The following is an 11691-nucleotide window of genomic DNA, read 5'->3' as shown; positions in this document are numbered from 1 at the left end:
CCTGGCTTGGCTGTGTGTGTGGTTTTTCTGCCCCCTTCTTGCTCAGACTGCAGCTCAGGATCCAAACCTTTGTGGTAGGTCTTTCCACCACCGTTTCCTCCCCCACCCACCCCGCTACACACACCCAAAACACAACCAGTTTTATGAGAACACAAAAAGAACACCATATATCCTGGTTCTCAGCCATCACAATGCTGTAGCCTCAGGTGACTTTTGCCTTAATTGCAGGGGACAAAATCCAGATGTGAACAGCCTGGAGTCAAAACAAGCTTATTGGCAGGACACGAGAAGGCTGGGGAAAGCAGTGTTTAGTCTTCATTTCCATCTTCTAAGTTTGCTTTGCAGTTTGGATGGTTACTCAGGCCAGCCAGATGTCAAAAGAAGCACACATTTTGAAGAACTAATACTCTTTTTCTCGGTGCAGGGAAGTTGACCAGTAAAGAAATAACAAATTACCTAAACTTGGGGAGGGGAACCTGTCACTCTCCAGATGTTGCTGTACTAACTCCCATCAGTATGGCCAACAATCAGGGGTGACATCTGGAAGGCTACAGATTTTTCACTCCTGGCCTCAAAAAAGCTCCCCTCCCCCCATAACAGTTGTATCACTGTCTCAGTTTCAGAGAATGTGGCTTTATTTCAGAGTATAAACCAAAGGGGTACAAAGGATTCTAATTATTCTTAAACTTGGAAAAGTGGTTGGGCTACTTTTGCCTGTGTTCTTCCCCTCTTCCCATCATTTTATCACTCTCGGTTTGAATGCTAATCCAGTCATCTGTGCTGCAGACTCTCAATCCTGGCCTCAAACAACATGAAGATCATCTCTTCCCCTTAGCAGATTTAGATATGTCTCTCTTGTGCACTTGTGAATTTCAGAGTAGCTTCACTGTTTCCCAAAGAGCTCTGAGAATCATTTTCTGAGAGTATTAGAAAACCTTCCTTAAGGAATTATCCAGAGCATTGCTTTGTAGTCATGGCAGTTAAACAGGTTTGAAACAATGATGTGCAAAAAAGAGAGAGCTCTTTTTAAAATGATTGTCTGTTTTTTTGTAAAAAGAAATTGCATTTGAAAATGATCAGACTTTGGGTGAAATCTTTATTAGTGTGGTGTGGGAGTTTTGTTGCACTCACATGACTTTTGACATGGCCTATTTCTTCATTTTCTACAAAACATCCCTCTGGTGGTCTGCAATCTGTAGTCTGTACTTCCTGAGCATCTCATGACTTCCTTGGGTGAGGTTTCCTGAAAGCACTAGAAATTGCGGTGGTTGCCTACCATGCCCATGATAGCTGCCTGACGGTTGATGTTTTTAAAGTAACATCTTCTTTTATTTTTAAAGTGATCCTTGTGTGGATGTTGTGGCGTTGTGTTTTGATTTTAAGGTAAAAGGACAGACCAGTTTCATGCAGTTGGTAGGCAACCTCCTCAGCTTCCTCCAGTTCGACTGAAGCCCAAGGAAAGAAATGATGAGATAACTCCTCCCATGTGGCTTTTTCAGATCAGGAAGCACAGACAGGCAAGATGGCCACAGAGTGCTGGAGAAATTGATTGACATCAAAAAGCCCCCACCACTACTGGCCACCTTTGCAATGAATGATAAAGTAAGTAAGCTCAACCCCAACTCACCGTAACTGCAAATACTTTCTGAAGTACACTGAGAAAGAGGCAGAAAAATCAAGCATCTTTCTCTGGGTAAGAAAATTTTCAAGGAATTAGAAGACAGATTTCAGCACAGCACAAGTTTAAGACAAGGTAAAATTTGTTTGTGTTGGCAATGGCTTTAGTTCCATCACAGCCCTAGTCCCCACCTGCTCAATCCCAGTTCCACAACCTGATCCACAATATAGGTTTTGTTTGTTTCAATGGAAATTCATCTTCGGAAGGCCACTGGAAAGGAGGAATGGGAGAGGCCACCCCGTCTCTCAGACACGGCGTATTTTCATCTCACTTCTCTTGAGGGAATAGTAGAAGCCCTTCCACTGGGCCCAGTTAATGCCACTTGCATAGGAGAGGTGGGCCCCGCCAAGGTAGAAGCCATTCAGGTTGGAGACATGACAGCTCTTGAACCACCAGGCACCCGAAGACAGCGCCGCACAGTTCTGCACAAAAAGGTCTTGGTCCCGGTCGAACGTGGAGAACTTCTGGCCATTGTGGTAGGTCAACGAGTCACCTGGTGGGAGCACAAAGACAATGGTGTGACAAAAATGTGGATTCCATAAAGAAAGGGTGGGTAATCTGTGGCACCTCAGATATTAATAGACTCCCACAAGCTCATTGTGAAGGCCAGCGGTCAAGGATGATGGGAGCTGTAGCTCTGCAACATCTGAGGTTAGGTACCTGCCATGAAGCCTGCTGCAATAAAAAGCTGGAGTAGTGTGCTTACTTTATAGTAGATTCACTTGCAGCTAGGGGCCTAGCTTGATACAACTGGCTGTTGGCATGCTTTCCAAAGAGTGGACTTTCTTGTGATCTGAGTTTCGGGGCAATTATACTTAACCACACTGATGTACAGAAAATTTTCCCAAAGTTAAGAACCAAACCCTGGGAGGGGAGTTTGATCCAATGCATTGTCCTTATGTGACTCAGAACCAGGACTTCTGGATTGTGTGGTGTTGGATGGGACTGGAGGTCACTTCAGGACTCTCTATAACAGTAGCAGGGAGTCTGTTCCTGGACCCCCATCAGCTATACTGGCTGGGGCAGATGGAAGTTAGGAGTCCAACATATAGAGGTTCCTCCACACGTTCCTGAGTGCTGCACTCCAACTCCACATATCCCTGACTATTGTCCATGCTGGCTAAGACTGATGGAATTTGAAATCCAACAACATTTTGAGGGCCTGAAGCTCTCCACCCTTGCTATTGTAGTTGAAGGATCTATTTCAGTGTGTTAGGAGCTAGCACCCTACCCGATCCTGGGTATGGGGTGGGGGGCTGAAGTAACAGTAGAAAGGGATGACTAGTAACTTGGCACCCACAGCCCCTCACCTGCTCCCCCATCAATAAAGCCAGACACATGCAGTGTGTAGCCATCCTCTTCTGCACTGATAGCGTGTGGCGACAGTGAGAAGTCCGTATATCTGGCAAAGACCGTGCTGTTCTCAAAGTCCTCCAGCTCCACACGTAGTTCATACTTCTGCTTCAGGGTCAGGAGGTGGATATTTTGCAGCCCTGGGCCATAGAGCAGATAAGACGTATTATTTAGGAACCCAAACTGTATACACATAGAACAAAAGACAGCCACGCAACCACCCACTCTTTTCGTTGGGAGCTATGTATTGTCTGAGCCAGTGTCTTTGGACAGAAAAGTGATGGGCAGGCAGAAAAATGAAGGGGAACTTGGCTGCATCTCCTGGCTCAGAGACACTGTAAACATGCTTACATTTTACATTGGAATTGTCTGGGCCCAGGAACATGTTTCAGCTGCATAGGGAAGAAACCCAAACATTTGGTGTTCCAAAATGTCCTGGCAAAGGAAAATGTCTGTGTCAAGAGCCGGGGGAGGGGGGGGGAGAAGAGAAAAAGAGGGCTGGAAAAAGGTCTCACGTTATACCCTAGATAACTGGTTCAAGAAAGTTATGTTCATCACTATCTCAAAGAAATTGTAATCTTCATGCAACTAAAGGTGATGCTGATCTTTCTGACTCTACCTGTTCTTAGTGGTTATTTATTAACTACGTGACAACACAGTCACTCAGGTGGCAAATCCTTGTCTGTAAATGGGCTGGAGCCCCTTTCCTCTTATTTGCTTTGTTGTGCAATGTAAGCTGAGTTTTTCCACCCCGCTGACAACTTCGTAATTATGGGCTCATTCAGACTCTCTTTTGTGCCATGTTTCTAGGCACAGGTCCACACTTCAAAGGGTCCAAGAGTGTTTTGTTGGGTTTTCTTGTTTGCCCCAATGCTTTTCCCATGAAAACCTTCTCTTTACCACTAAATCAGAACAAACTGCAACCCACAGAAAACTTGAATTGTATTAAAAGAGCAGGTTTTCATGGGGAAAGAAAAGTACTCAGCCTTAAAGCATGGATCAGTGCCTAAAAAGTGCAGGACAAATGGTAAGTGTGGATGAGCCCAATATCCATTCCATTTACTTGTGATTTTTGACCAATTGGCTTTTGTATTTTATCATCAAAACCTCCTTGTACTGAATTCATGTTACTTTTTGGTTGTCAATTATTCATATTGTCTGTTTTGTTGTTGTTGTTGTTTAAAGGGGGGGGGGGGAGATAAAGAAGGTATTTCCTGTTACTCATTTCTATTTACCCAGCCAGTATTCACTGTCTGCTCTGCCAAAGCCAAACCGATAGTCATTCCATCCCCGAAAGAAACTGATTGAACCATTGAATCGTTTCTGGAAAACCTGGAAAATGTGGTGGAAGGAAAATGATAGCATTAATCTCTAATGAACGGGTACCCACTCATTCCCCCCGCCGCCGCCACCAACGGCGTTCCTCCCATCACCATGGAAAACAGGAATCCCAAAGTGAAGGAGATGGTGTGCCTTCAAGGTACAAAAACAAAGATTCCTTCTTCCCATAAACATTCACTCCCTCCTGTCTTTTAAAAAGAAAGCTTTACTTAAAGCCTGCCTTTCCTGCTGTCAAACACTCATGAAGGTGGAAAAATGTAAACAGTGAAACACAAAAAAATATAAAAAATGAAACATAAGAAAATTTCAACTAGGGTATTTAAAAAATCCAAAGGCTAAAAACAGGGAACGTTGTACCTATGCACTTCAGTGTGTGAGTGCAATTATGCATCCATATATGATCACAAATGAGAAAGACAGACAAAGAATGAGAGAGGGGGGGGGGACAATGGCCCAAAAGAGGAAAGATATGAAATAATTTACCAAAAACTCACACACAAACTTTGTTTCATTGCGGTGCCTTTAGTGAAACACCTGGGTAAGCACAGAAACAGCTGAGCTACCTACATCAATCTACCCCAACCCTGTGATCCCTACTGCCAGGTTGAGGTGGACCTCCCATCCCACACTTTGCTCTTGTTACCGTCCATTTTCCATCGTCGGTGGTCATATCGCAGTACACAGGCACCGGGATATTGGGGCCCGCGGGATAAATAAGGTACACGCCATCTGTCTCAGAGCCTTGGTCATATATGTCTTCACAGTCTAGTGGGAGGCCATCTTCGCAGTGTTGTGGCTGCCGGGCTGCCGCAGTGGAGGCAATATATATATATTTTTAACAGAAGTTAAATGTATGTGCTCAATGTAGGGATGTTGTGGGAGAGTCATCGCTCGTCCTCTGCATTCATCTAACTCCTCACATGTGGAGTGGAATTGCTGAATAGGGTTTGTAAGTTTAAAGCACACTCTTGGAAGGAAATCAAAACTTTCTGTGCTCCCCGGAACCTCACACCAATCCTGGAAGTGGGGATTGTGCGACAGTGTTGTTTCAGTCCCTCAGCTTTTCCAAGCAGGGGGATGTTTCAGGGAGTACCTTTTACAGGATCAATTCCCTTGTAAAGAAAAGAATCCTGGAGACTTGCAAGCTACTCAGAGTAAGACACACCTAAGTCTATTGATTACACTGGATTGTAAGGCCATGATTTGCAAAGTCTGTTTATTTACAAATGTATTACATTAGCTCCAGGAAGTAGGCAAACATCCAACTTTTTTTTTGGGGGGGGGAGACTCTAGCTCAGTGGAACAGCATCAGCTTTGCATGCAGAAGGTCCCAATTTCAATAACCCACATCTTCAGAAAGTTCTGCCTGAAACCCTGAAGACCAACTTCCAGTCACATGCCCTGGAAAAACTGGGGCATCCTGAGTTTTTTCCTGTGATAGCATGGTATCCATAATTGGCTCCTTGCTCTCTCGTGATTTCGGGCCAAGATCTCACCTCGAAAAAAGCATTTTCTCCAGGTCTACGAGAAGATGCCAGGGATTGAAGATGGGATCTTTTTCATGTAGGGGCCCTGAGCTATATGGCCCCAATGGGAAGGGATAGGAATGGCAGACTTAACATGAGGGGCTTGGGCAGGCTCCATATAGCAGAGTCAGCAGGTCTTACCTTCAGGGTTGATGGCCTGTCCTTGTGAGGTGGGCAACTGAACAAGGAGGAGGAGGAACAGCAAGCCTGGCTGGAACAGAGAGACCTGGGAGAGCCAGAAAGAAAGAGCATGGTATTTTAGAACATGGTGCATACTGGGGACACAACAGAAAACATGGAGAGGTGCTCTCTAGGGTAGCTGGAGCAATAATCTGACTTGGCATAAGGCAACGTCCTATGTTGTAAGAATACAGTAGTTGTGGTGTGTGTGTGTGTGTGTGTGTGTGTGTGTGTGTGTGTGTAGACTGCCTTGTATTCATTGAAGGAAAGGCAAGATAAAAATGTGATCAATCATTCTCTATTTCCAAGCTGTGAGTGCTATTGCTTATGTATCCAAAAGGCTACCACTCGTTCACAAAAGGGAAGCATCAACAGGCTTGGAGGAACACTGAAACTTGCAGAACACAGCACAACACAATTGCACAACAAATTAGTGGTGAGATCTAAGCAGGGGAGGAAGATCCAGAAACAAACCAGCAAGGACAGAGCTTGTTCAGTGGCTACAAGAGGCTGGCTGTCTTCTGGTGAGGGGTGGGGACAGAAAAGTACTTTAAGGTGAATGGGACAGTCACTGGAATCCTGACATTTTGTTGAAGATTTCGCTTGTAACTACTACTAACAAAATTTCAGGGAAAGATTGTCGGCTAGTTTGGTCCTATGCTGAGGATCCTGTGCTGAGATTTCCCTCGAAGAAATCTGAGTGAGAGAGCCACCGCTTTGTTTTACTTGGAATTGTACTGAAGTTTTTGGCCAACAACCTGACATCCAGCAAGAACGCACCGCAAAGAAATCTGAGTTAGCATTCATGCCAATCTTGCCTGAAACAGCTCCCTCTTCCCTCAGACTGAAACCTAAAATGGACATACATTTTTAATCTTCAAATGCTTGGCTTAATCTTTGTTTTATAGCTTGTTCTGAAGCTTTCACGACCCCTCTTGAGCTCCCCCTTTTTTGGAAGATAGGGCAAATATTATAGGTAATGGAATACCCACAGAGGCGTTAAACTACCCTCCTTTTTCAGACGTTCATTGAATTTGTGGAGGGAGGAATAGGGATTATTGCCTTCTATTCTTGCTCCCAATTGCTACCTATATAACAACTTCTGCACACGCACTGGGACTGGGGAGGCTTTGTCTGTGCAATCTGCAAAAGTTGCAAAGTTTGTACAAACAACCAGATGTACTTTGGGTGATATCCAGTGTTATTCATACTCAGAGCAGACCCAAGGGACTTAAGCAACTTGTGTCTATTTATTTCAGTGGGTCTGCTCTTGGTATGACTTAACTGGATATGACCTCATTAAATCTGTACAGTGGTACCCTGCAAGACGAACGCCTCGCGAGACGAAAAACTCGCAAAACGAAAGGTTTTTTCGTTTTCGAGTTGCCTCGCAAGACGAATTTCCCTATGGGCTTGCTTCGCAAAACGAAGCATGCCCCGGGGACAGCGGGTCTTCTCTTTTGAAGCAAGCGGCTGCGGGGAGATCGCTTCTCCCCACCGCCCCTTGCTTCAAAAGAGGTCGGGGGCAGCGGGAAGCGCTCCCGCTGCCCCCGGACCTCTTTTGAAGCAAGCGGCTGCGGGGAGATCGCTTCTCCCCGCAGCCGCTTGCTTCAAAAGAGGTTCCGGACCTCTTTTGAAGCAAGCGGCTACGGGGAGATCGCTTCTCCTCACCACCCCTTGCTTCAAAAGAGGTCCGGGGGCAGCGGGAAGCGCTCCCGCTGCCCCCGGACCTCTTTTGAATCAAGCGGCTGCGTTTCTCCCCGCAGCCGCTTGCTTCAAAAGAGGTCCCGGACCTCTTTTGAAGCAAGCGGCTGCGGAGAGAAGCGATCTCCCCGCAGCCGCTTGCTTCAAAAGAGGTCCAGGGGCAGCGGGAGCGCTTCCCGCTGCCCCCGGACCTCTTTTGAAGCAAGGGGCGGTGGGGAGAAGCGATCTCCCCGTGCTCCGAAGCCGGGCGGGGGGGTGGGAACACCTGCCCCAGCCACCCCGCTTCGGAACGCTGCTCTGAAGCGGGGTGGGGGGGCGGGAGCACCTGCCCCAGCCGCCGGGCTTCGTAGCGCTGCTGCGAAGCCGGGCGGGGGGTGGGAACACCTGCCCCAGCCACCCCGTTTCAGAACGCTGCTCCGAAGCGGGGGGGGGGCGGGAGCACCTGCCCCAGCCGCCAGGCTTCATAGCGCTGCTGCGAAGCCGGGCGGGGGGGGGGTGGGAACACCTTCTGAAGGTGGGCGGGGGGCGAAAGTCTTTGTCCCCCCCCGCCTGCCGTCCTAGGGGCTTTTAAATCGCCCCGGACAGCGGAGAAGTCCTCCGCTGTCCGGGGCGATTTTAAAATGCCGCCCGCCAGCATTTTAAGATCGCCCGGACAGCGGAGAAGTCCTCCGCTGTCCCAGGGTTTTTTAAAATGCTGGGGGTGAGAAGAAAAGCCCTTGTCCCCCCCCCCCAGCCTTCAGAAGAGGTCTGGGGACAGACTGTCCCTGGACCTGGTCTGAAGGCGGTTTCCCTAGGAACGCATTAATTGATTTTCAATGCATTCCTATGGGAAACCGTGCATCGCAAGACGAAAAAACCGCAAGACGAAGAGACTTGCAGAACGAATTAATTTCGTCTTGCGAGGCACCACTGTATTTTAAAATTAGCTAATGGTGCCACTGCTTTTACAACTTGTGCATCTCTCATTCTTTTTCTCCCCCTTATTTAATTTAACCTTACCTGTTCCTGCTCTCCTTGTCTCCCCACCTTTCCAGTCAAAATTAAAGAGTTGTGCTTCTGCTAATTTGCCAATCTCTACTATGGTTACAGTATGTGAATAGCGTCACATATCACCAGCACCATCATTAATTGATGAGTCCTCCATAACTCCATACATCCTGGATACAGATCGCTTGCTTGTTTTGGATCAAAGCTCTAGTATTCCGGTGGAATTTCTCCATTTAGAAAGCAGGCACTAGATATTGTTAGACATATGGGTAGCAGAATAAGCATGCCTGTGGCTTGGGGGGGGGATGTCAATTGTAGAACAAATGACTAGATTTAGGAATGCAAGAAAAGCCCTCCTGGATCAAACACAAAGTCTCTCTAGCCCTGCATTCTGCTTGTCACTGCAGCTAGCCTGGATAATCCATGGTGCACGCAGAAAAGACATGAGTTCAGTAGCCCTCATCAGTGTCTGGTTTTCAGAGATATACTATCACTGAAGCTGGAAGCTCCACTAGGTACTACGATGGGTAACAACCATTGTTAGACCTCTCCTCTTTTAAAAACAATTACTCTCAGGCCATTGCAAGTCTTTGATCAGTGAATCCCATGAATTAAACAAATCTTACACTTATGTAGATCATGGCCAAAAGCCACTGATAATAGGGGGAATATTGAAAAGCCCTGTGAAGAAAATTAGACCCAGCTTTCCACACCAGCCACCACCACACACAAGCAAATACCCTCCCCTCAGATACTACATTACCTTCATGTTGTCCTACAGTTCCTCTTCCTTTACTGTTCTTGTTCCTGTATTTATAAGTCTGGTGTGCAGATCTTTTCCCTGCTCCTTTAGAAGCTGTTTCTCCCACCCACCTTCCTCTTCTCCTCTTGCCGGGTCTGGCATGCAGCTGCAAACAGGTTGTCTATTTACTCTTTCCCACCCCCAATGCCTGCCCACTAGCACCCCCCAAGGCCAGGGATCGGAGACAATATGTAAATCCTGGATTTATAGTGCTGCAAGAATAAGAAGCCAGGAGGGTTGGGACTGTGTGTGTGTGGAAGGGGGGTTATAAAATAACTGCAAGACAGGAAATGAAAGTTGGGGGAGAGCGGGAGAGAGAGACTAAACAAGCCAAGAGCTTAGACGCTGTCCAGGGCTCTTGGCACAGACAAGTTTTCATTATTCACCCTTCACACGCACGTGCAAGAAGTTGTGTGTGTGCGCACAATAAGGGAGGGCTAACTTCAAACTTTGGATGGAGAGAGATGAATTATTGGCGATCAAGGCTCTTCTCCAACAGCCTGTGGGATCCAGTGGTCTGTGGAATCCAGTGGAGTGTTGGAATTATAGGAGCCAACTTTCCTGGGTTTGGTGAGGGAGCTTTAGTGGTTAGAAAGTAAAGAGCCTGGGAACAAAGACCTCTGAAGGAACTTGATGTTCAATGGTAAAAGAGAGAAGCCAGGGAGCCAAGCAGAACTGATGCCCGACTAAGGGAAGGAGCCTTCTGCACACTATTGCTGATGCCCTCCTCAACATCACCGGCTTGGCCACAGCCATGTTGTATTTCTTCTTCTTCTGATGTTGCTATAGATTTTATAGTCCTATAGATTTCAGATGTATATAGGCTTCTTGATGCAAGAATGGGGGTTCAACACAATGGCTCCCTGAGCACTCAGTTCAGTGTTGTGGAAGTCTGAATGGCTTCTTGGTATTTTTTTTGGGGGGGGGGTCTTCAGGCTGTGAAGCAAGCAAGATGAAGTCCAGAAGGCAAGTGTAAGAGGTCTCACTCCAAAGCCAACCAAACACCAAGCAGGGCACTACTTTATCCCCAATGCTATTTAATATCTGCATGAAGCTGCTGTGAGTGGTCATTAGGAGTTTGGGGCAAATTGCCATCAGGACACCGATGACACTGAGATCTGCTTCTCCAGGACATGACAATCAGGAGATGCTGTGTGGGCACTAATCTGGTGACTGGACACATCAGTGGGATGAATGAAGGGAAATAAGCTGAGCTTGAAAAGGACACTATCCTATCTATACCAGCTACCAGGCAGGGATGGGGTGGGAAGCTGGGAGTTGGAGCCAGAGGTTTTTTTTGGCACTGTCCAAAGAGAATGCAACTTTCTCCTCTGCTTTTAATTATACGACTTTTGCTTCAGCAGCAGCTGGCTGGGTCTTTCAGGTTCACCCAGAGCTGGATCCCAACCAGCCAGCATGTCCCCCAGCATCCTTATTCATATGCATGTCAAAGCCAAATGGGCCTGAGTTGCCCTCCACATCCTTTCTGTTCCCACCAACAATTCACCTGAGGCCACATTGGGGTGTTGGCTGAGGGCCATAGGAAGCTGAAACCCCTTCTCTGTTTCCAATTAGCTCTCAGACAGAACTGGGGAGTTGGAAAAACAAAGTATGTGAGAGAGAAGCAAGAAGAAAGAACACTCAGCCTCTGCATGTTCCAGGAAAATCAGATGCCTTCTCCTGGTAGGAGATTCGCTGTAATCTTTTTGTTGTTGCCCAAAAGCATTGTTTTCAGTTAGGATTCATAAGGCACCCCTTTCAAAGTGAGGCCAAAGATTGGAAGGTGGCCCAATGAATGGGTCTCCACCTTTGGATATCCACGTTTTCCATTCATTTATGGAATTCGTTTCTTTAAAACATCGTGATCCCACCTTAGAGTAAATATATAAAACCATGGGACTATCACAGATTGGCTGCTCTCACTGCTATGACCGCTCCCCACATCAAATGAGAGGCACCTTTTGCATGCTTGAGCGCAGCCCCCCTGGACCTATGTGGCTCCCGGCAGTACAGTCTGGCTCCCCCCCCCAACTGGACACCTGGAGGTCGCAGTGTACCTCTGCCAGTTATCCAATCCCAACTGAGGAGGCGTTGCCGGGTGATTTGGCCAGGTAAGGGGA

At 47.0% G+C, this 11691-nt stretch overlaps 1 protein-coding gene across 1 annotated transcript; it reads right to left on the bottom strand.

The window, feature by feature from the left end:
- Positions 1-617: 617 nt before the first annotated feature.
- On the bottom strand, positions 618-9821 carry LOC310692323 (microfibril-associated glycoprotein 4-like). Its single transcript, XM_083473066.1, has 6 exons — positions 9533-9821; positions 6040-6124; positions 5016-5176; positions 4267-4363; positions 2989-3171; positions 618-2171 (listed from the first exon to the last, which is right to left on the bottom strand). The coding sequence occupies exons 1-6, from the start codon at positions 9536-9538 to the stop codon at positions 1924-1926; spliced, it is 780 nt and encodes a 259-aa protein (XP_083329192.1). The 5' UTR covers positions 9539-9821; the 3' UTR covers positions 618-1923.
- Positions 9822-11691: the final 1870 nt, after the last annotated feature.

The sequence above is a fragment of the Podarcis liolepis genome, assembly GCF_965112155.1.
Source record: "Podarcis liolepis genome assembly, chromosome: 13".
Classification (NCBI taxonomy): Eukaryota; Metazoa; Chordata; class Lepidosauria; order Squamata; family Lacertidae; genus Podarcis; species Podarcis liolepis.
Note: the sequence above shows the minus strand (reverse complement) of the source record. Positions and strands in the feature narration are given on the sequence as shown.

What these genes read in the sequence shown, in the direction of transcription:
- LOC310692323 (XM_083473066.1), bottom strand. An exon ending in AGACAGTGAATACTGGCTGG is followed by an intron (nt 3,172 to 4,266) that starts GTAAATAGAAAT and finishes TCTATGGCCCAG; the next exon opens with GGCTGCAAAATATCCACCTC. An exon ending in CTTTATTGATGGGGGAGCAG is followed by an intron (nt 2,172 to 2,988) that starts GTGAGGGGCTGT and finishes TGCTCCCACCAG; the next exon opens with GTGACTCGTTGACCTACCAC.